The sequence below is a fragment of the Galleria mellonella genome, unplaced genomic scaffold (genome assembly GCF_026898425.1).
Source record: "Galleria mellonella isolate WM207_F2 unplaced genomic scaffold, CSIRO_AGI_GalMel_v1 utg284, whole genome shotgun sequence".
NCBI classification, from domain to species: Eukaryota; Metazoa; Arthropoda; class Insecta; order Lepidoptera; family Pyralidae; genus Galleria; species Galleria mellonella.
Genome location: NW_026442065.1, coordinates 335572 through 359053, shown reverse-complemented (window position 1 = coordinate 359053; position 23482 = coordinate 335572). Strand labels below are relative to the sequence as shown.

General features: G+C 34.9%; 1 protein-coding gene across 1 annotated transcript in view; it reads right to left on the bottom strand.

The window, feature by feature from the left end:
* The window catches only part of LOC113516272 (pericentrin), a 60119-nt gene that overhangs the window by 18316 nt on the left and 18321 nt on the right, over positions 1–23482 (bottom strand). The window contains exon 8 of the mRNA XM_052895543.1: positions 19210–19314. Within this exon, the coding sequence (XP_052751503.1) occupies positions 19210–19314 (105 nt within the window). The remainder of the gene's footprint in view (positions 1–19209; positions 19315–23482) is intronic.

Below are 23482 nucleotides of genomic sequence, written 5' to 3'. Positions count from 1 at the left end.
AGGACAATTTTTTTTGCTAGTAGTAATGCTTTGATAAGCATTAAAATGTTCACTTATTAAATTTAATAGAAACAGACATTATGCTCTGAGAATCCAGGTCTGAAATGAACTTTTGAGGTGACGATTCGGCTGTATTTTTTTTTGTTTGTTAACTCATAACTCCATTAGTTATAAACCGATTTAAAAAAAAAAAACTTTTTTTTATCTAAAAGCATATACTTATAGATTGGTTCCATAGAAATTCTATTCAAGTAAGTCAAGTACTTTAATTTTTAAATCAAAATAAGTGAATTTGCTACAATTGAAGTCTGTTTTTCTTTTGGAATACAATGTTAAGTTATAATTTTAAAGTTAGATAAAGTTAGTTAAAGTTTAGAATTATTATATTTGTTGGATCAGTTGTAATGTGATTTATATGTGTGTGTATATATATATATATATATATATATATATATATATATATATATATATATATATATATATATATATATATATATATATTGCGAAATATCGCGATTAAAATACAGGGGTTGATCTAAACAAGAAAAATTGATGTAGTATATAAATAATATGTAATACTTTATCTACATATCAGCTTTTAACTGTCCACTGCTGAACATAAGCCTTCTCCTCGATGGGTTTTGCCCATGGACATAACAGTGCAATTTCTCACTCCTTTACATAGAATTAACTGTGCTAACAAGGGGAAGAAGGGATAAATACATGGGAATTAGCAACCCCATTGCTATCAATAAACACTATCAAGTCGACCTCCTCACGGTTCCTTTTGGAAACCATCGTGATTGATTTATTGTTAAATTTGTCACGCTTGGCAGTCGGATTGGCAACCACAGTAAGGCTTTAGAGATGTTTTAAGAGGGAAGATAGGCAATGAGGTTAATCATTATTCATAAGTATTTATAAAGAAAAATATTAATTATATATATATATATATATATATATATATATATATATATATATATATATATATATATATATATATATCACTGCTGTTCATTCCTCGCACTCCCTTAGTCGCCTCTAACAACACACACGGGAAAGGAAGGGATGGCCTATTCTATGGCGGGACCACACGGCCATATGTAATTCACCTATCACTATTTGCATTTAAATATTTATTTGTATGTGACATGCAATAAATAAATAAATAAAATCTCAGTCAACTGTGGATGTAGATAAAAGCAAGCCTATTATTAACTAAGAAGTTAATTAAACGATAAAATAAAAATGTAAGTTTAATTTATCGATCGAGACTCTCGTTCAATAATTATAACAATCTCGATTCGAGATTATCTAACCGTTAAATATTTACACATTTTCATGTCTATAATAAAATAGAAATAACTCACATGATCGCACAATGAACGCTTGATTAGAAATTTACGTAAACTGTACAGAACACCACAAAATTATTCCTTCAATTTGCGTAATGCAGTAAACTCACTGTCATGACAGCATCACACTGTATTGTAAACTAACCGAGGAATTACGACTACCCACGTAAACAGGAACAAAACAAAGCCGACTGTGCACTGTCAGCACTGCTATGCACAGAAATAATTTGGGGGAAAAAACGTTGTCAAGTGTGAGTCGCAGATGTGAAACAATGTACTTGAACATCGATGTTATGAACTGGATCAAATAATACAATTATCAATTTTTATATATATGTAAGTACGTGGGTATGTATGTGTATAAAGGATGCACTTACCAACTTACTAAGAAAGTACTTTATAAATGTAATGTATATATTATTATTTGTTATTATTATTTAAGTGGTACCGTACGATAAAATATCGACCATTAACTGCCCCTCCTATCCCCCCTTCCTCCATAAGAGTGGTTTGGCCAATAGTTGCCACGCTTGGCAGGCTGGTTAGCAGCAAAAAATTTAGTTGCAAAAACAAATCTATTTATGTTATATTATTAAGAATGATCAAAAATAAGTAAATTTACTCCCGCAAATTAAGAAACCCGATTGATCTGCTAAAAATAAACTATTTATAGCCAAATATAGCCAGACTTATTGGAGATGATCTAAATATTCTAACGATAAACAATATATCCGAAATTTCATTAGGCATTTAGAAGTTATAGTGGAATAAAGAAACTCACATACATATATAAACCCTAAAAACATTACACTCCCTTTTTGGACAGTCGTGTTATATAATTAAAAGACTGTCCAAAATCAAGAAATCAGATTAGACTTCGCGACTAACAATAAATAGAACTAAGAAAACTTTGACAAAGATAGGTACTGCTGGGCAAAAGCCTGGTTGACAGAATTCTCGTATGAAGTCTAAATACTTAATCTATACTTATAATAAATCTGTAAAGAGGTCAATTCTATACATGAAATATATTTCCAAAATAACTATCAATGGGCGATTAGTGATCGATACTGATGCCAAAAATGCAATCAGTAAATTTTTGTCTGTCTGTCTGTATGTGCGTTATAGACACAAAACTACTTAACGGATTTTAACGAAACTTGGTACAATTATTCTTCATACTCCTGGGCAGGTTATAGTATACTTTTCATCACGCTACGTTCAATAGGAGCAGAGCAGTGAAGGAAAATGTTAAAACAACTGAACCGTGAGGATGGACATAGGCTACTTATTTTACGAAAAACGACGGAAACGCGGACGAAGTCGCGGGCAACAGCTAGTAAAAAATATAATAAAAATTTAAAAAAATTGGGGTTAAGAACATGTTGACATAATTAATAAGGAACCCTAAAAATACAAAACGGAACACGTGTGACTCGATCCCCTGCACACGTGTGCACGATGCGGGCAAGTTCATCTGAACTGTATCACTTTATTGCAACCGAATAAGGGCTGTTTTTGTGTGTACCTATTTAAAGTGAAATATGTTACCGGCGATGATAACTATGTTGCAGCCCATTGCATTGTGGAATTCCAATAAGAAATTGTATTTCCGTGTGACGACATGTACTATATATCACTGCTCGTCTTCAAAAGATCTAGTAAAGAGCGACGACAAAGCAGCGTTGCCAGCTTTACGTATTTTTTACGCAATTTTTGGGAAAATATTTTATGTTTGCAAAACTTTGGAAAAATGAAATTTTTGGAAAAATTTATGTGTCTACTTTTTATTGGATAGATTCACTCTCTCCGCCAGCATATCCCGTTAGCGCAGGCGGGGTTACCATACCATTTTCACCCATCAGAAAAATTCACTTTTACATTTATAACATTATAAATTAAGTACTTTCTTTTAAAAGTTTTTTTTAAAAATACAATGAATAAATTTTCATAAAACAAATCAAATTATACAAAACGCTATAGTGGTTATACTGATAAACCACTAGTTTAATTTAAAAGCCATTACAATGTCAATAGAAGTCTATAATTAAATTATAAACAGTAAATAAATTGAAGAGGCATGGTGAGTGGAGAGCCCACTTGTGGAGTTAGGACCGTTGGGATTTATAATTGTGATATACGACCGCGGCCGAGCTAACACGGCCATTCAATTCAATGTATCGCACCAACAAAGGCGTTTAGAGTTTAGACGCAACAATAGAATCACAATTATTATTTTGAATGTGTACGAGTTGAGAAGTGTTGCCATTTTAATATGCGTAGTAAATAAAATAAACGGTTGTATAGTGGTCATAGCATGTTTAAGTATGTCAAGATAAAATTTATAAATATCGAAGAGTTCAGAATAATTTAAAAGGAAAATTAAACTACATATAATATTTATTTATAAACTTGAAATAAATTTAAAATTCATTTCTGGCAACACTTTTGCGTTATTTTTATTTTTTAATTATTAAACGACAGCAATGAAATAAATCCAATTACGTCTGTATTTTTCTGTATGTTACACATGTTCACTATATTTAAAGTGATTTTAATATTTCTTCTTTGCGTTTGATAGGATTTATTCATGTATGTTTTTTTTTTTTTTACGTTTCTTACGATAAGCACGGTGTTAGTGCAAATATGTCTATTAGTGAGTGTAAATACTTGACCATGGACTTGATCATGGTTTTATTTTTTATTTTAATGTAGCAATTAGGTTTCAATCTTTTTTTTCTTTTAGTAGCTGAACTTAACTTGATGTTTATGGTTAATCAATTGTTTACTTTACAGCAAACAACTGTGGGCAGACATGACGCAAATGCTTAGATTTCATACGGTAGGTAGATTACCTAGGCATATTAAGTCTTTGTTTATGAATGAATCTCGCTCGTACGTCAGAGGACACGTCTGTATTTAGAACGATTTATGGTTTTCACCCGTTACGTAATATTTTTTTTTCTTTGAAAACATAAGTTTTTATATACAGCCCATTATGTAATTTCAATTTGATGTCACAGCGAAATCCTTATTGTAATAAGGCTAATATATATTAATTTTCTATGCATAAATCAAAATTATTAGCGAGAAACGATTGTTAGTAATGCGGGCTACTAATCCTATTGCTAGCAATATACTCTGTCAAGTCGACATACACGTGGAATCCACCCCCCTGGAAACCATCGTGCTGGATTCTATATGTATTCATCACGATGGGCTAACTAACCTGCTTTTTCATTCTCACCTATCATCCCTCACTGGTGCTCCGCCAGCGTATACTCCATTATCAATCATTACAAAAAAAAAAGACAAAATTATTATAATTTCGTAAAGTTATTAAAATAAAATGCCTATTAGGTTAAGAGATTAGAGAGAGAGGTTAGAAGTTTAGAGAAATGACACCTCATTTTATAAACCTAACCCTCTTATTCGGGGGGAAGGGGATTGTTAGTAATGGAGACTGAGAATCCCATTGCTAGCAATATACCCGACCAGGTCGACCTCCTCGCGGTTCTCCCTGGAAACTATCATGGTTAATTCCTGATGAATTCATCATGATGGGCTAACTGGCCTGTTTTCATTCTCATCTATCACCCTTCACTGGTGCTCCGCCAGCGTATCCCGTTAGCGCAGGCGGGGTTACCATACCATTTTCACCCATCAAGAAAAAAAAACCCTCTTATTCATAAAAACGACAATCTCCTTATAAACCTATTTTAGCTATTTTAACCAGTTTCTCGATTTATAAGATAGTAATGAGACATTCTAATAATTAAAATAGGTTTGTAGGACATTTTAGGTATTATGAACAAGGGGGTTAGTGTAAAACACCTATAGAGTTAGCCAATTTAGATAAATAAACTACTAGCACCATGCAGTCCCAAACTAAGCAGTTTGTATTGTTTTTTGTAATACTACCTTAACCTAATAGGGTAGATAGGTTTTTTGGAAACTTGAATCTACCTACGTACTACATCTATCAAAAAAAAAATCATTATAATGAACAATGCAACTTGAACAAAGAACATTTGACAATAAAAATATTTAAAATAACATTCAACAACCTTCTGTATAATATAATATATGGGTTATTTTAAATATACATAAAGTATGTAGCATACTGTATAAATTCAATACTGATAATATTATTTTAAAAGCATCACAATTCATAAGCGTGGCGCACTGAAATACAACGAAATGTTATCACAAACTTTAATGCACATTAATGAAAAACGGTCGCGTTTGTTTCCATTAATAAATTGGCTTTACAATTTGAACCTTTACGCGTAGACAATACGATGTATAACGGGTCGCCGGTACGCGTGCAACGTGCGCGTGCCGTCACGATCACTAAACGCGTACAATATGAACGACGGTCTACGCGGCACTGGCGGGAACGAGGCAACGGGAACTCGGGATCCCACAGCAGGATTTGTTTACGATGCCCGATTTATTTGTAGTAAGTAGCCGTATGATGAGATAAATATTGGACGCAGATGATCCTTTACACAAGTGGGGAATATTTGTGGGTTATAGGAGACAATCATATGTTCGGTTGGCTAGTTTCAGGGTAAAACAACTTAAGCAAAATATTTGTTGGAAATTATAAAATGTACTACGAGTATTAGACAGATCCTAAAATTTATATTGTAAAATCTATAGCAGAGGACGAGTGTTCTTATTCATAAAGATAAAACTTCAAATTTCACCAAAGGCTAAAATTCTCATTCATTCAGAATCAAAACTTCTTATACATATTTACTCTCTTGCAGATTTCCACAATTCTGTATTTTTCCATAAACGTTTGTACTATTCCAATATGAACACTTATATTCTTTCAGAGTTAAAAAGATAAATTCCCAATTCATTCAAGCACTAACTAACAACCAGCATCAAATCTTATACACTCTAAAGACTCCAAAAAATCTATACCTTTCCACAGATCTGTAGAAGCCTGTGGAAGAGTACAAATGCTCTCAATTTATAAAGATGAAATGGATACATGTTAAATAGAAAGCATTCGTGATCGGCCACGTAGCATCAAATACAAGCATCTAATGTAAAGTCAAAACATTGGTCCAAGGAGAGCCGTTACAAAATTAGAATGCATATAAATTAAACAAACACCACACAAAAATTACTAATACACCTGATCTAACTTCTTGGAACACAAATAGAAGCTACGGGCATACGAAAATAAAAGTAAAAACTGCGAGGAAGGATTTACAAGAAATCAAAGCTATAATTAACAAAGCCATACAAATGCGTATCTCCTGACTCCTGCGCCGGCGCTAGCTGAACAATAAGGGTTGGTAGTTGGACGTAACAAAGCACCAATTTTTTTTAAATTATGTATTTACTACCTTAAACTTTTTTCAAATGATAATTGGCCCAGGCAAGGCAGAATAAAAATATTTAAAGCCGTCTTTAATTTGACCAGATTTTGGAAGGAATAAAAATGAAATTGTAAACTCAGTACCACAACCGCTTGTGGGGCAATAATGAATGATGATAGAAGAGGATAAAGATCACGTCACCATTGAAAAATGGACACATGCCCATTGTGATAAAATCACTGGGAATTCAATACGATAATACCTAGAAGGATCCGTGAGAGTCGATCTGACAGGGTATATTGCTAGTTCTCCCTATAATACCGAAACAAAAAAGATTGAACTAGACTATTGAAAATAATTGCTCGGACTGGCCACAAAGAGTTCCATTAATTATAATAATGAAGCACTTTTACGAGGGGCCTAATTGAATAATAGCGCTTTTCTCTACTCTCAATCGAATAACTTATTGAGAAGTGGTATCACAAAAGTGGAAGTACTAAGAAATAAAAAAGTATTTTGTAAACAAATTCGACTATTATGAAAACAATCAATAGAAAGGATTCTTAATAATGAGGAGCTTTTTTTTATACAACTTAGAATGGCAAACAAGCTGACGGTCCACCTGATGGGAAGTGGTAATCGTCGCCTATAGACATGAGCAGTACCATAGACATAACAGAGTATACTCTTTTGCCCATGATACCCCCCATGCGTTGCCATTCCCGAGGACTCGGGTGTTATTCCTCTGTACCCAGTAAATTCACGCCATATCCCACCTTTCAAACCGAAACAGAGGTACCCAAGCAATCGACTTATGTACAAAGTCTCCCTTTTTATTGCTTCAAATATAACTCGTTAGATCGACCTCACGACGGTCCCACCTGGAAACCATTGCGGTTAATTCTTTGTGAATTGGCATGATAGACCAAGTGACCTGTCTACATTTTAAACTATCATGAATTATCTGGTACCCCATACCAATAGAGTACTATTATAAAACACAAAATGGTTATGTTTAAAAAAAAAAAGAAAACTATTTTATTCCCTATTGAGTACATAATACAACGTGTGGACGAGACGAAGGATGGAGCCTGCCTGATCTGATGCCTGCCTGGCATGATCTCACAGGAAGACCACCCGTGTTCTTAGTAACAATCATTATTGCCTAGTCAGCATAAAAGGATGAAAGCAGCCAGCCAGCATGAAAGTAATGCACAAACCCATACTATGAAATGGTATACCAGTACACAGGGTTACGATACCATTTTTATCATTTAAAAAAGTTATCAATTAGAAGAACAGCATATAAAAATTTTTTAGAATCCTATTACTAATCAGTCCTATATCTAAAAACATAGAAATGAACAAGCATATAAATAAGATTCACCAACCCTACACAAAATCCCCGCAAACGGCGTTTCTTTATCCTGCAGAGATTCGACGTAGTAAGCGATGGGGAGTCTAAATATAGTGGACGACATCCTGTCCAATACAATTATTGCTTTTTAGTAATAGGTACGAAGCAGATAAAACATGGGGCCCGCCGGGTCAGGGGTTCAACACTTAAAATAAACTTGTTCAAGTAAACAGGGGAGACTCTTTTGTGGCCCAATCTAATTTGTAATAGGTCAAACATTACGGTATATTCTATTTATCTTCAGTCGTAGCTTAAAAGGTAGGAAAAAGATGTATAGGCTAGATGGTATATTAATTATATTTCACGGGGAGGAAAGGGATTGTTAGTAATGGAGACTGAGAATCCCATTGCTAGCAATATACCCAACCAGGTCCACCTCCTCGCAGTTCTGCCTGGAAACTATCATGGTTAATTCCTAATGAATTCATCATAATGGGCTAACTGGCCTGTTTTCATTCTCATCTATCACCCTTCACTGGTGCTCCGCCAGCGTATCCCGTTAGCGCAGGCGGGGTTACCATTCCATTTTCACCCATCAAAAAATCATTATTCACGTACCTACATCATTATCATCATATTTTAAATGTCCATTGCTGAACATAAATTTCCCCATCGGGAGTTTTGCCAATAGTTGCCATGCTTAGCATGGCGAAGTGGCAACCGCAGTTAGGCTTTGGTATTGTTTTAAGAGGGACGCTGCTGCTCATCCCTTGCCTTCCCTTAGTCCCTTATAGACAAGAAATTGTTTTTGACAATTTATAACCACCATGTCTTTTTTTATGCAACATAGAATGGCAAACAAGCTGACGGCCCACCTGATGGAAAGTGGTAACCGTCGCCTATAGACATTTTATTACCTCCTGTTATTCCTCTGTACCCTGTAATTATTATCATGCACAATTATGCCGTGTAGTCCCGGCTTAGAATAGGCCACACCTTCCATTCCCGTGTGTGTCGTAAGAAGCGACTAAGGGAGGACGAGGGATGGGCAGCAGTGTTCCTCTTAAAACATCTCCAAAGACTAACTGTGGTTGCCAATCCGCTTGCCAAGCCTGCAACTACTGGCAAAATCGTCCAAGAGGGAAGCTTATATTTAGAAGTGGTCAGTAAAAGGCTGATATAATGATGGATAATTATATACTGAAATTTAAACGAATCTAACAACACCCATTTCATTTAATTATGTCAAATATATCACACTATTTAGGCTATATATTATTTCTATATGTAGTATAAAATTGCAATAAATACGTATACGCATACACCCAAAAAAACATTAGCCTGTTTTCAGAAACTGAATAAAAATTATGAACTAAATAAAACGGACGGACAAACGTACGTTATACAAACGAAATCAAGTTAAATATTAGCTTGTAGAAATAGCAACGGCTCTCCGCGGAGTACGAACAGATGGATGGACAAATTAATTCAATTATGAGACTCGTAAGTTCCCAGACTGTCTCACAGAACTGTCTGCCTGGATAATGAACACGTGTTTATATTTACTGTGACCAGTTATTGCCCTAAGTGTAGTCGCTTCGTGGTAACATGAGAAGGGAACGCAACCTACTCGACAATGCGCCAAGACAAACAGAAATTATACAAGTTGAAATAAAAACAATGTAGTGACTTTTTAAAGAGGAATAACTATGAATGAAAAATAATAGACAAAAATAGTATGATTAGAGAGAAGTGTGGACTAAAAGACGATGTAGTGACAAAACTCGAAAAGAGAATGTTGCAATAGTTTGGCCATTTGAAGTGGATGGATGATAGGAGAATTACGAAAAAGATTTATCGAGCACGAATGAATGGAAATGTCGGTAGGGGCCACTTAAGATGGACTTAAGAAGTATGTCGACCAAATAGGCGACGTGCTGAAGAAGGGCCAAATTAAAAGTACCCGTAACCGGCGAGCATGTATGAAAAGACTGATGAATTTTAAGAAATCAGCGAAAAAGTCTGTTTCAATCGAAGTATTTGGCGTTCCATTATTTTCGCCGAGACCATTGGGAGACAAGCATGACGGATATGTGTGTACGTAAAATCAATAGAACAAAAGATTTCTTCTAAAGAAATACAGGCCAAAAATTAACAAGAAGTTTCGTGTATTTCATATTAACATTGCATGTTCAGCTATCAAATATAAATTAGGTATATTTTGTAAAATATCAATAAAGAAAATAATAAAAAAATAACTCCTTCACTTGACGCCATGGATCTATTTTATTTAATATTAATTCTGTACACTAAATTCACTCGAAAACTAAAAGCATCATTAAATTACGAAATTCGGAATAAACGAAAAAATAAATTTTAACATGTTACATTCTAATACCCTTACTTTCTAAGACTTTTTATTATTTATAATAAATAGGTACTTAGACAATCTAAAACATGAAAGCAACAGTTACTATCCTAGAACACTCCATCACGAATACCTTTCAAGCTAAATATAAAAAAAAAAAATTACAAAAATAAGCTTCCAAACACGGAAGTGAGGAAGCCTCACGGCGCGGCGTCCGCGCATAAACGCATACAGAAGCGTCAAAGAGCACGCGTAAAGACCAAATATGCGTAAACATTAGACGCGGTAAATTATCGTCGTAAAAACATTTTACGTCCTCGTTAATAAGTCTGAACGACGTCTGAACATTACACTCATATAAATATTAAGGTATATGATGTAGCAAGCAAATAATTATGTTGGCAGTGTCGAAACTGTTGCATCAACAGCCTTTAACCTATCTAATGCCCACGACTTTTCCGCATTGTAATTAAATATAGATTTTTTTAAGTAACGATTTAGAATGGCGAATAAGCTGACGGCCCACCTGATGAAAAGTGGTGACCGTCTATAGGTCACCACTTTTCATCAGGTAGGTATGTACATATAGTATATGTGGCAGACATGAACAATATCATGAATATAATAGAGCGTAATGTGTCGCCCATGATAATCTTTCCAGAAAAATTATAAAAATTTTAAACCTCCATTGTTTTTATGTTCTGTTACTGTCAGTAGTAAACCAGTTTGGAAAATTCTCTTTTTTTTCCTGAAAGGATATACTTACAAATAAGTTCCATAGGGGTGAAATGGATTGTTAGTATATGGGCTTTGACGGCCCCATTGCTGGCAATATATCCTATCAGGTCGACCTCCACGTGGTTCCCCTGGTAACTATCGTGGCTAACTTTTGTTGAATTCATGACGGGCTAACTGACCTGCGTCATCTTCACCTATCATCACTCCCTGATGCCCCGCCAGTGTATACCGATAGCGCAGTCGGGATTATCATTCCATTAACACCCATTAAAAAAAATAGGTGCCATAAACATTCCATAAAAATCTATTTAGTAGTTTTTAAATGAAAATAACTGGTTTCGCTATAGAATTGAAGTTTTTTTTTTATATATATATTCTTTATTGCACTAAAACATACAGTAACAACAATAAGTTAATAACAATGTTAGCAAAGGCGAACTTATCTCTAAAAGAGATTTCTTCCAGTCAACCTAACACAGTGGCATAGGAAGTAGTGAGTGGGCAGTTATTTCTACATTAGTCCACATTCATTTAGTTCAAGTCGTAGTTTGTGAAACAAATTCAAATTCAAAACTATTTAGAGTATTTATACCTAAATCAAAATTGAGGTTATTGAACTTAAATTTAATAATCCTTGGTAATACATACTTGAAGCAAACGATAAAATATGAAGGATATGATGGTAAACCACTGCTCCCGGTGGTTGACGCAATAAATATTAAAATATAAACAGTTATTCAAATGAAACTAATAATATTGGATAAATAAAATCTATGTGGTATAAACAGTGATGTAGTTTGATGAGTTTTATGTCCAAACAAATGGATTAAAGTTCAGTTAAATTCATTAAGACTTAGACATTTATAAAAAAAACAACGAATTCACAAGATGACAACCCATAGAGTTAGACAAATGACAAAAAAAGAAAAAAAGAACAAGAGAATATAAAACGAGATAGTGTTACGCTAAAGAATAACGTATAAAATTGTTCGCAGACTTGACCTGTTTCAGAATTTTGCAAATTCTCTCTCTCTCGAGAGAGAGAGACATATAGAAAAAAAAAAGCACTCAGACCAATACAAACAGAAATGCTCATAAATACAAATGTATTTTTTTTATACAACTTACAATAGGAAACAAGCTGACGGCCCACCTGATGGAAAGTGGTAACCGTCGCCTATAGACATGAGCAGTACAATGGACATAACAGAGTATACTGTTTCGCCCATGATACCCTCCATGCGTTGCCATTCTTGGGGACTTAGGTGTTATTCCTCTGTACCCTGTAAATTCACGCCATATCCCATATCCCATGCAAACACAACTGCTTCACGGTAGAAACACAAATGGGACAGAGGTACCCAAGCAATCGACTTTTGTATAAAGTCTCCCTCTGGTGAAATAATTCTAGCAATTGAAGACTTATTTAGACCATGTTTAAATAAAAATTGGAAGGAGTTACCAAAACTTATGTTACTTCACCGGCGTCTTATTTCGCAACCACCAAAATTACTTTCAGTTGCAAGATGGTTACTTTTAAATTCATTTAATTACACAAGCTGCATTAAACGTACTACTTTGGTACACGCGTCATTATCTTAATGTAAGTAACATTACGGCGATGGTCCTTCGAGCCAGATGTCCGTTACCGCAATAATGCACGAGAGTAGGTAAATGCACCCTTCATATCGATTATAAATTTATTTCTACCGCATTCTATACTCTAGTAAAGCGCTTCTGTTTATTGAGTGAGCATGACCTAATAATTGTTGTTTAAAATTGTGTCGAGTGGTCTTAGCGGTTTTGCAAGATCAGCCTCTTGATTCAACAGCTTCTATATAAAAAGAGTAAGAGAATTTATTACGAAATAAATCTTTCATACGTACCTATGGGAATTTGAATTACCTCTTTTTAGAAACTACTTCTAGAAAGTTCGCTATTCACCTATACGTTTTTTTTTTATGTTACAATGGCGGCCCGTCCCGGCTTCGTACGGGTGGACATTTTTACAACATTTCAAAAAGTGGTTATTGTGACATAACGATAATAGTTGGGCATATAGTATCGCGAAGTTTTTTGTAGCTATTGATATTTCCTTCAATATTGTAGAACATACTTTTGTTCTATCACCAATAGTTTCCGCAGCGCACGCGACCAAAGATATTTTATAGCATTTTTACACCTAAGTTACATTACTAAAGCTTTAGTAAGGATCCTTAATCTTTTCTAGCAATAAATATAGCCTATGTTACTCAGGGTAAATGTAGCTTTCTAATGGTGAAAGAATTTTTAAAATCGGCAAAGTAGTTTTTGAGTTTATTCATTACAAACATACACACAAAAATACAAATCTGTCCTCTTTATAATATTAGTGTAGATGTAGATTACACGATATATTCGCCATTTCTGAAGCAATTTAAAAAAAAGAAGGGATTTTCAATTCGGTTGTATGTTTTTATGTCTATTACAATATAAGTCCGTTATTTATAAACAGATTTGAAAAATTCATTTTTATCTGAAAGGATATAACTACTTTCAGATTGATTTCATAGAAATTTTATCAAAATCGGTTCCGTAGTTTAGGCTTTAAATCTAAATAAATGGTTTTGCTACAATTGAAGTCGGTTTTTTTCTCGTAAAACACAATCTTAAATCATCAACTGATAAGAATCCTTTCTATGTCAAGTCTCTTCCTATTTTAGTGCTCAGTAAAGCCTGACTTTTGTTTTCTAGTACCGATATTAGATACGTTTCTACCGTGAAGCAGTTGTGTTTGCATGGCTATGTTTCGGTTTGAAGTGTGAGGATATGACAGTGAATTTACAGGGTATACAGGAATAACACCTGAGTCCTCAGGAATGACAACGCATGGGGGGTATCATGGGCGAAACAGTATACCCTGTTATGTCTATGGTACCGCTCATGTCTATAGGCGACGGTTACCACTCTCCATCAGGTGGGCCGTCAGCTTGTCTGCCATTCTAAGTTGTATAAAAAAAATATTAGATATATAACGATATACCAATGATAACTGTCATCAATATCGTCTTTTCGCTCATCGGATCTTACGAATGGAAACGAGTGAATGTAACGATGAAAGTATCGAAATCGAATGTGTCAAAACAAAGTGACATTTGATTGTGCGCGTATCGTGCGCGCGCGCATAATAAAATAAATGTTAAGCGGTAAAATTAGAATGGCAGTTCAGTCACCCGCGCTCTCGATCGACGCGCGGCCGACGTGCGTTTGAAAAACACATATTATTTTAAGTGCTCGTTCATAAATATGGTCGTTATCGATAATCAATTCGGTATTTAGGTTTCCATTTACCACCCACCACCCTCCACCCGCTCACTCGCGTCTAGATTAAAAACTTTCAAAGGAAACTTCAAAGAAAATCTTAATTTGTCTGTATGTCATAACGATAGATTTAAACAGTTCTTATCAACTGATCAGTGACTTTCGGAAAATAACGATTAAATAAAATAAAATAAAAAATATTATTTTTATGAATTACACAAAATTTTTGTTTTCTAAAAAGTTTTACAACAAATTTATTAAAAAATAGTACATAGATATTAAGAAACATTCATTCATTTTTTTCAATCATTTGTATTAAATTTTTTATTAATAATACACAATCGTAGATACTTCCTAAGCGTGGCCAATTTAAAACATAAATATTTGAATGTTAAGTTTTCAATAATTTAAGGCAATTAAACAGGTGTTAAATCTAGTTTGACGTAGTTAAAGTTAATAATTTTAACAATTTTCAATACAAGTAATGAGGCTATCTCCTTGCGATATAGGACAAGACATAGTTCCCCCTGGAAACTATGACCTGCCTTTTCATCCTCACTTATCAACCTCTTACTGGTAACCCGCCAGTGTATACCGATAGCGCAGGCGGGATTGCCATGCCATTTTCAACCAATAAAAAAACCCCCTTGTATTGCAACAATTTATGGGCGACGGTAGCCACTTCTCAAAATATTTACCATCAGCTCATTTGCCTCATCAGCCAAACAATATAAACAATATTTTCATTTTAAAATAAAGCTTAGCTTAACATACAATAAACATATTGCAAGCTGCAAACGGGTAAACAAAGAACGCGCCCACTAAAATTTTAGCATCAAATACAGCTCCCCAAAAATCAATTAACAAGATCTTCAATCACTATTTAGATTTACGAACACTGAAGGACATAAACTGGGGGGCCACTCATGCGCCGGGAATCCAGGGGGGACGTATTTATAGTGTCGCCGGGGAGAGAGCTTGCAGCGGTCATGGGGTGTACGAGTGGCGTGGCGCCTAGTGACACACCGGGATTTATTTAAACAACTGTTTTGTATAATTAGTGCCACTTTAGTGGCTATAAGAGAAAAAGAGTTATACAGTTAGATGACTCAGCCGGAATATCGGCGTGAGAGAACAATAGGACGTCAATAAATTTAGTATTAGCAAATCAAAATTATAGATACATACATACATACATATCTTTCACGCTTGTCTCCCATTAGGGTATCAAAATATAGATAATAATATAAATATATATAATAGAGGCACTAAAAGTTGTGAAGTAACAGATTATCTTGGTAATAGAATAACATTAAGCGGTGGAACTAAAGTCATGTCTAGAAATGAAATACATAGATGTAAAAGCATATATTTTGACCAGCGTTCCAAAAAAAAACCGACCACAATTATAGCAAAACCAGTCATTTTGATTTAAAAACTAAACTACCAAATTGATTTTAATAAAATTTGTATGGGACCTATCTGTAAGTATATCCTTTCAGATAGAAAAAGAATTTTCCAAAACGGTTTACAACTAACGGAGTTATGAAGGAAGAAAACATAAAAAAATACTACTAAAGTGAGAACTTGCTTCTTTTTGAAGTAGATTGAAAAAGGTAAGGTAAAATCAGAGAACTACTAAAGAATGAATATTTTGAAGCTTAAATATGTGACTCAATTAATGTAATTTGTAAAATGATTGTAATTTGTATAAAAACCTGTATAATTTATTATTAATACGTAAATATATTGACATTTATATAATATGACGATTTAAGTAAAATACTGTTAGCATAGTATAGTGGCACAATTAAATAAATGTTGTACGCCAGATCCTGGTGAAAAATGTGAACAATATTTAAATATTATATACCAACCTTTATACCATTTTTTTCAAACAAAATAAAGCTATTTGTATTTTGTATTTGTAAAAGAGGTGTGAACTGTGTGAAAAATGAGTTACGTGCAAGTTAAAGAGCGACCTTAAATATTACGGCTGACGAGGGGCAGTGGAAGTAGAAAACATACTCCGCTAACCGCAAACAATGGAACATACAATGAGGCGATGATGATTGATAGGCATCCACACTGGGTATCATGGAAAGTGTACATTCAAGTGTGAACAATCCGAAAACAGTATTCATGCAACTGAAAAGTTTACTCTTGCTTCTCTTTTTTTATCAGTATGTTACGAGACAACTGAGGAACTATGGTCTGGAAAGTAATAACATTAACACATCTTTCACATGGATTACACTACACACATTCACACATACTCACGAACATTTCCACATTCATTTATTCAACTTCGTTTCTCTTAAGGGCGTATATTATCAGTATCTTATAATTGCTTCTGTATCTATATTGTTGATTTTATTACTTTTTTCACTATTTCAATGTTATATTCCTTTTTATACTAATACCCGCCCCACTATCTACTTTTTATTATAACACATTGTGATTTGTTAATATTTGTCGGGTGCCCACGATACAGGTTCGCCTAGTGTGGGGCCCATATTGTATTTGTAACTTTGTGTTTTTTGTCAAATAATAATAAATAAATAAATTATATCATCCGTTCGGCTCGTAGGACTTTTTTGTTTATATGCTATGAATATATTTTCATTTATTTTTAAAATAGAATCTGCAAATCTGCAAATATAACTGACATTTCAGAACAAAGAAAAAGTTTATTTATTGAGCATTGCTTTCGTCTACGCATGTTTGAACAAAACTCTGGTGACCGGTTAGTTGGTTAGAATTATTTTGTTTAATTCCGCTACCATTTGTTTGCAGGCGACTATCAACATTTGAAGATTGACTACATAATATTATTTGGTCTACTAATTGATCGGTAATGAATGAATAATATGGAACGTCGTAGAACTTCTACTGATAATGGTAGTCAATCTCCAAATGTTGACATATTAATGGTAGCGGAATTAAACAAAATAATTCTAATCAACTAACCATAGATATGGAATTCCACAAAATAATACCAAGTTCAGTAAAGTATTTTTTTATGTTAGTTATCTCTTAACTTCGTCAGTTGTAAACACAAACTGCGAAATGCAAATACGGAAGGTTGTGGAATTTCTGGTAGTAATAGTGGTGGTCAATCTTCTAGTGTTGGCAGTCGCACACATACTAACGGTAGCGGAATTAAACAAAATAATTCTAATCAAATAACCAGTGATATGAACTTATGCAAAGTAATAGCATATTCAGTAAAATATTTAAAACTCTGATGAGTACACCATCAGGGTTAACAGAATTCATTCAATGCTTTTTATAATATGAATGAATTCTTTGCTCTTTGACTTTTTTTTTATATTGACATTATAAATAATTTAATTAATATATAAGATGATCATTAATATATTCTAAAGGTGACCATGAGTTAGTTTGTGACTGTTGATTGACATGTTTTATTTTATTTTCAATTTTATTGTATGACTGTAAAATAATTAATGTTATGTAATTAATTGTATTGTATGCCCGATGTATGGGTAGGCTGTTTTGCTTTAAGCCGTTAATAACGTCTTACGAAAAATTGTAATGTACAGCCCACAATAAATATTTATTCTATTCTATTCTATTCAGAATCACCAGATAATTTCACACTAAATTAACAAAATTTTCGATACCGTAAACAGAGATGCTATAAACCGGATACGAGGCAGTTTTAAAACCGATTTTATTATTCGAAAGCCGTAAAGACATTTTGGTAGCGACGTGTTACATAAGGACTTTACTAACTGGGTCGCTGGTGGGGCACGCATCCGTGTTTACATGTTTACAACTTAATAAATGTCTCCGCTACGGTGGTCCATTCGGTGATCATACAACTGGGAAGCAGTTAAAATGATAAAGAAGCATACGTGTGAGACGTATACGCTAATAATGGCAAGAGCCATCGATGTATCCTGTGACATTTGTTAATTTAACTTGCTAGAACCGATGACTGACACCGTGCCTTATTTTTTATTTAAAGATGAAAAAAAAATATATATTAAGAAAAGAAAACCAATCCCTATTTCTATTTTTTTTTTTGACCAAATATGTATATAAATTATTCTTTCAGGTGTTTAACTTATCATTATTATCATCATTTCAGCCGTTTACTTCCATTACTGAATTTTTTTTATATAGAATGACAAACAAGCTAACGGCCCACCTGATGGAAAGTGGTAACCGTCGCCTATAGACATGAGCAGTACCATGGACATAACAGAGTATACTGATTCGCCTATGATACCCCCATGCGTTGCCATTCCTGAGGACTCAGGTGTTATTCTCTGTACCCTGTAAATTCACTGCCATACCGCACCGTTCAAACCGAAACACAGTCATGCAAACACAACTACTTTATGGTTGAAACACGAATGGGATAGGTCTCCCCTATCCATACCCATGATCCATAGATCATGAATTTAAATAACACCAATAGCTCCATTAAAATAGCCCAATTTCCCCTTAAGGAGAGTTTTTTATGGATGATAATGGAATGGTAACCCCGCCAGCGCTAACAGGATATCCTGGCGAGGCACCAGTGCGTGATAATAGGTGAAAATGAAAAGGCAGGTCAATACACCTTGAATTCAGCACGATGAATTCCAGGGAGGACCACGTGAAGATCGACCTGACATGGTATATTGCTAGCAATGGGACCGGTAGTCCACATTACTAACAATTCCTACCCCCCCCCCCTCATGGAGGTATCGTCATCAAAATATATATGATGCGGCCTACCTCCTTCTCGTGGTGAGCTTTCGCGTCGCCGTGTATCTTGTCGCGGAGGGCGACCAGCTCCAGCGGCCAGCTCGACACCTCCGCGTCCGGGTCCGACAGCAGCACCTGGCCAACAACAACAAGAACATGCATATATAAATTATATATAAATATTAATGGACATATACCGCAGCGCCATCTAGTATCCAACTTAGCAAAACTCTGTGTACTCGTTAAACACTACTAGCAATAATAATTTGTATAATGCAAATCATGTACTCATTCATTCATACAAGCGATTCGGCCCGGATTCGCACGGGTAGATAAATTTTTGAAAATAATTTATAAGGGAAAGAATTTTTGAAACCGGGTGAGTATTTTTTGACTTTATCCATTACGAACAATCAAGCGTTTCCGTTTTATAATATTAGTACTTATAGATAAGTATCGGAAAACTGTTATTCGTGTGAGAGTATCGCCCTCTGGTGTCAAGAGTTTTCAGGACTCCTATTGCACATGGAGACGTACAAATGATAAGTAATTTTTTTATTGTAACACATTATATAGACAGAGACAGATAAAAAAAACACAGACCAATACAAACAGATTTATAAATGTATGAATACAAGTAAATATATAGTACGGAATCCAACTCCGGACCATCGAAAGGAGAAGCAATGTGTTAAACTGCTACACCATCAAGGTCTTTTTTTTTGGATGATAACCTTATGATAACTCTTTTTTTTTGTACAAGTCATTTGCTTGGGTACCTCTGTCCCATTCGTGTTTCTACCATGAAGCAGTTGTATTTGCATGCCTGTGTTTCGGTTTGAAGGGTGGGATATGGCGTGAATTTACTGGGTACAGAGGAATAACACCTGAGTCCTCAGGTATGGCAAAGCATGGGGATATCATGGGCGAAACAGTATACTCTGTTATGTCCATGGTACTGCTCATGTCTATAGGCGACGGTTACCACTTTCCATTAGGTGGGCCGTCAGCTTATTTGCCATTCTAAGTTGTATAAAAAAAAACGTTGCCAACCCTGAATAAAATTTAAGACACCTTTTTTGAAGAACTCCATAATGTTTTATCATTATTACATATACAGAATATTCTAAGATTTTTTGTTTATACAACTTAGAATGGCAAACAAGCTGACGGCCCACCTAATGGAAACTTAACCTAATGAATACTTTTGTACAAAGTCTCCCTCCGGCTAAGATTAAGAGCTAAGCAAATTAAGCAATAGTGACAAATATTCCTTATAACACAACCGTGTTTATATCATGACATTGAGATCCTAGCTCAAAGATCAGGCAAAGTGTGAAAAAAAAACCCATTTAAAACACAATTTTCTTCTTATTCTATCTATATAAATCACCGTTAATATTGTGTAGCGCTTCATACTACAAATAGAGCAAGTCCAAGCCACGGCACTACACTTAAGAGACTGGCGAAAACAAGTCAGTAATTCAAGTCATATCTCTATGTCCCACTACAGTCACGGAAGTCTACAACGCTAGGAAATTAAATCTAATTTACTTTAATTTATTTTGCGATAATTAAACGGACTGAATAGATAATGTAACATTTAGATGGAGCGGGAGTGTCTAAAGTCGTCGTAAAAACGCTCAGTCAATTTTTGACTAACGCGACGTTTTGCCATATTGAATGTTCATATGCTCCAGCCTTTCCCAAAGTGGGCGATATCGCCCCCTTGTGGGCGCTACAGGCCTAAAGGGAGGCGGTAAGAGACCCAGAAAAAATGGGAGCGTTGTGTAGACCGGCTTGGGGGGTGATTTGTTGATCCTGAAGTAATAGTGGTTTTTAAGTAGGTGAAAAAATGGGGGGGATTAAAAAATAATTTATTCTCAAAGTGGGCAGTAGACAAAATATGTTTGGGAACCCCTGATATACTCAATCTCTAGTTAAGTTTCAAACTATAATGTTGATATCTCAATATAAAAATTCAGTGTTACTACGAGGTTTGTCCGGAAAGTACGTATAAAAGTTTTTTAAAAATTTTATTTTACAATTATTCAGGTAAATCAATTTTATCCCCTTCAAAGTACTCCCACTGTGACATAATGCACTTGTGCCAACGCCGTTTCCACTGTGAGAAGGCTCCTTGAAAGTCCTCTGGTTGTAGGTTTCTCAGCTGCCCCGTCGTAGCTTTTTTTATCTCATTTATGTCCCCCAAATGCCGCCCCCGAAGTACCAATTTGGTTTTTGGGAACAAGAAGAAGTCACACGGGGCCAAATCCGGCGAATAGGGGGGTGTTCGGTCACCGTAATGGAATTTTTACTCAAAAACTCACGGACAACAAGAGAGGTGTGGGCAGGGGCATTGTCGTGGTGAAGAATCCAACGCCCCTCTCGCGCCAATTCTGGACGAACTCGTGCCACACGAGCTTTGAGGCGTCTGAGCACATCGACGTAGAATTTTCCATCAACTGTCTGGCCTGGAGGGACGAATTCTTGATGGACAATCCCCCGAACATCGAAAAAAACAATCAACATTGTCTCGGCCCTCTCTGTATCTTTTTAGCCACTTGTGGACGGTTGGTTCCTTCACAGCATCATCCCCATAAACTGTTCTGAGATCGGCAAAAATTTCACGGCCATTCTTGCCGAGTTTCGAGAGAAACTTGATTACGACGCGCTGCTCTTCAACGGAAGCGGGCTCCATGCCGACGGGGTTTCGTTAAGAGGTAACTTCACAGATGGCGTGACAAGCCAGTTCGCACCGCACGGCGGTCAGACCAGAACTGAAGCATTGTTAGGGACATAAGGAAGGGGTCCTGCGCTTACCTGGCCTCCCCACTCCTCTTTCTCGCATTCCAGAACACTTTTATACGAACTTTCCGGACAGACCTCGTATATTTGTTCACCCTAATCTCTAAAACCGCTCATCCGTATTTCATGAAATTTTGTAAATGCGCATTGTTTACTTTAACTTTAAATAAGTTTCCATCCTGATAAAAAAAAAGATCCGGTAGGTGGCGATAGAGTACAAAATATTTTTTGCCGGGACAGCTCATATTTACACATGCATATTTACACATGTATATTTAAATAAATAATGATTATAATAATAATAAAAAATCTTAACATTAATATAAGTTTCAAAGCGTGTCAATTCAAGGGTATTCTATCTATATGTTACTAATCTAAGACAATGAATTAAAATAAAATAACATACAGCAATGTCTCCCATTTTCCTTGTAAATTAACTAGAACTCCAATCCACAAATCACACAGAAAAAAAAAACAAAACTCTTTTCAATATTTGATTAAAGAACACTAATTTCGATATTTGATTTTAGAACACTGCCGTCAATTCGAAAATCAAAAACACGTATTCATTTAAAAACAACATTAAAAGCACTATCATAAAGTCGCAAATTAATCGTACGTGGACGATTAGACCTCAAGACTAGACCTGTACTGAACGCGACCGGGGGAACGTCTGACCCTAACCACTTATCATAGTATTGATAATTTAGTAATAATAAAATTCAATACAGTCATATAATGTGTTCATTTCGTTAGATAATGTTATTTACTTACTACATAATTGCTGTTTATATTCTACATAATTGTTAGTTCACAATAGAACATATTTAGTGTGCGGAAATAAAATAACAATGTAATTAGCTAAGTGCCTAAGGACGCCATTAAATACAAGAGATTAAACCATTTTAAAACAAATGGTTTTAGAAACCCTCTAGTAGGTGGGAAGAAGTTTACAAAAACTTGAAATCAACTTAAATTTTAAACTTCTCTGAAAACAATGAAACTGTCAAGTTTCATTGAAACAATAAAAAATAAAAAATTCACAAGTGAAACAAATTCAATTATTTAAAATGAATACAGTTTTAAAAATAATATTTATCTAAAACCAAGCGTGATAAATTTCGAATAAAAAATCAACTCAAATAATTAATGATATTGAGTCAATAAAAAAAAAAAAAAATAGTGACGAATGACACGTTTCATAGTTCACAATAATCAGTTCGAACTTCGAATCATCAAATCATTGGGCATGTTCATGTTAATACTACTATTAAAATAATTACCAGAGGGAGACTTTGTACAAAAGTCGTTTGCTTGGACACCTCTGTTCCATTCGTGTTTTTACCATTAAGCAATTTTTTTTTTTTTTTTTTTTACAACACAGGGGGCAAACGAGCATGCGGCTCACCTGATGGTAAGTGACTACCGCCGCCCATGATCACCCACAACACCAGCGGCATTGCAGGTGTGCTGCCGGCCTTTTAAAAAGGAATAT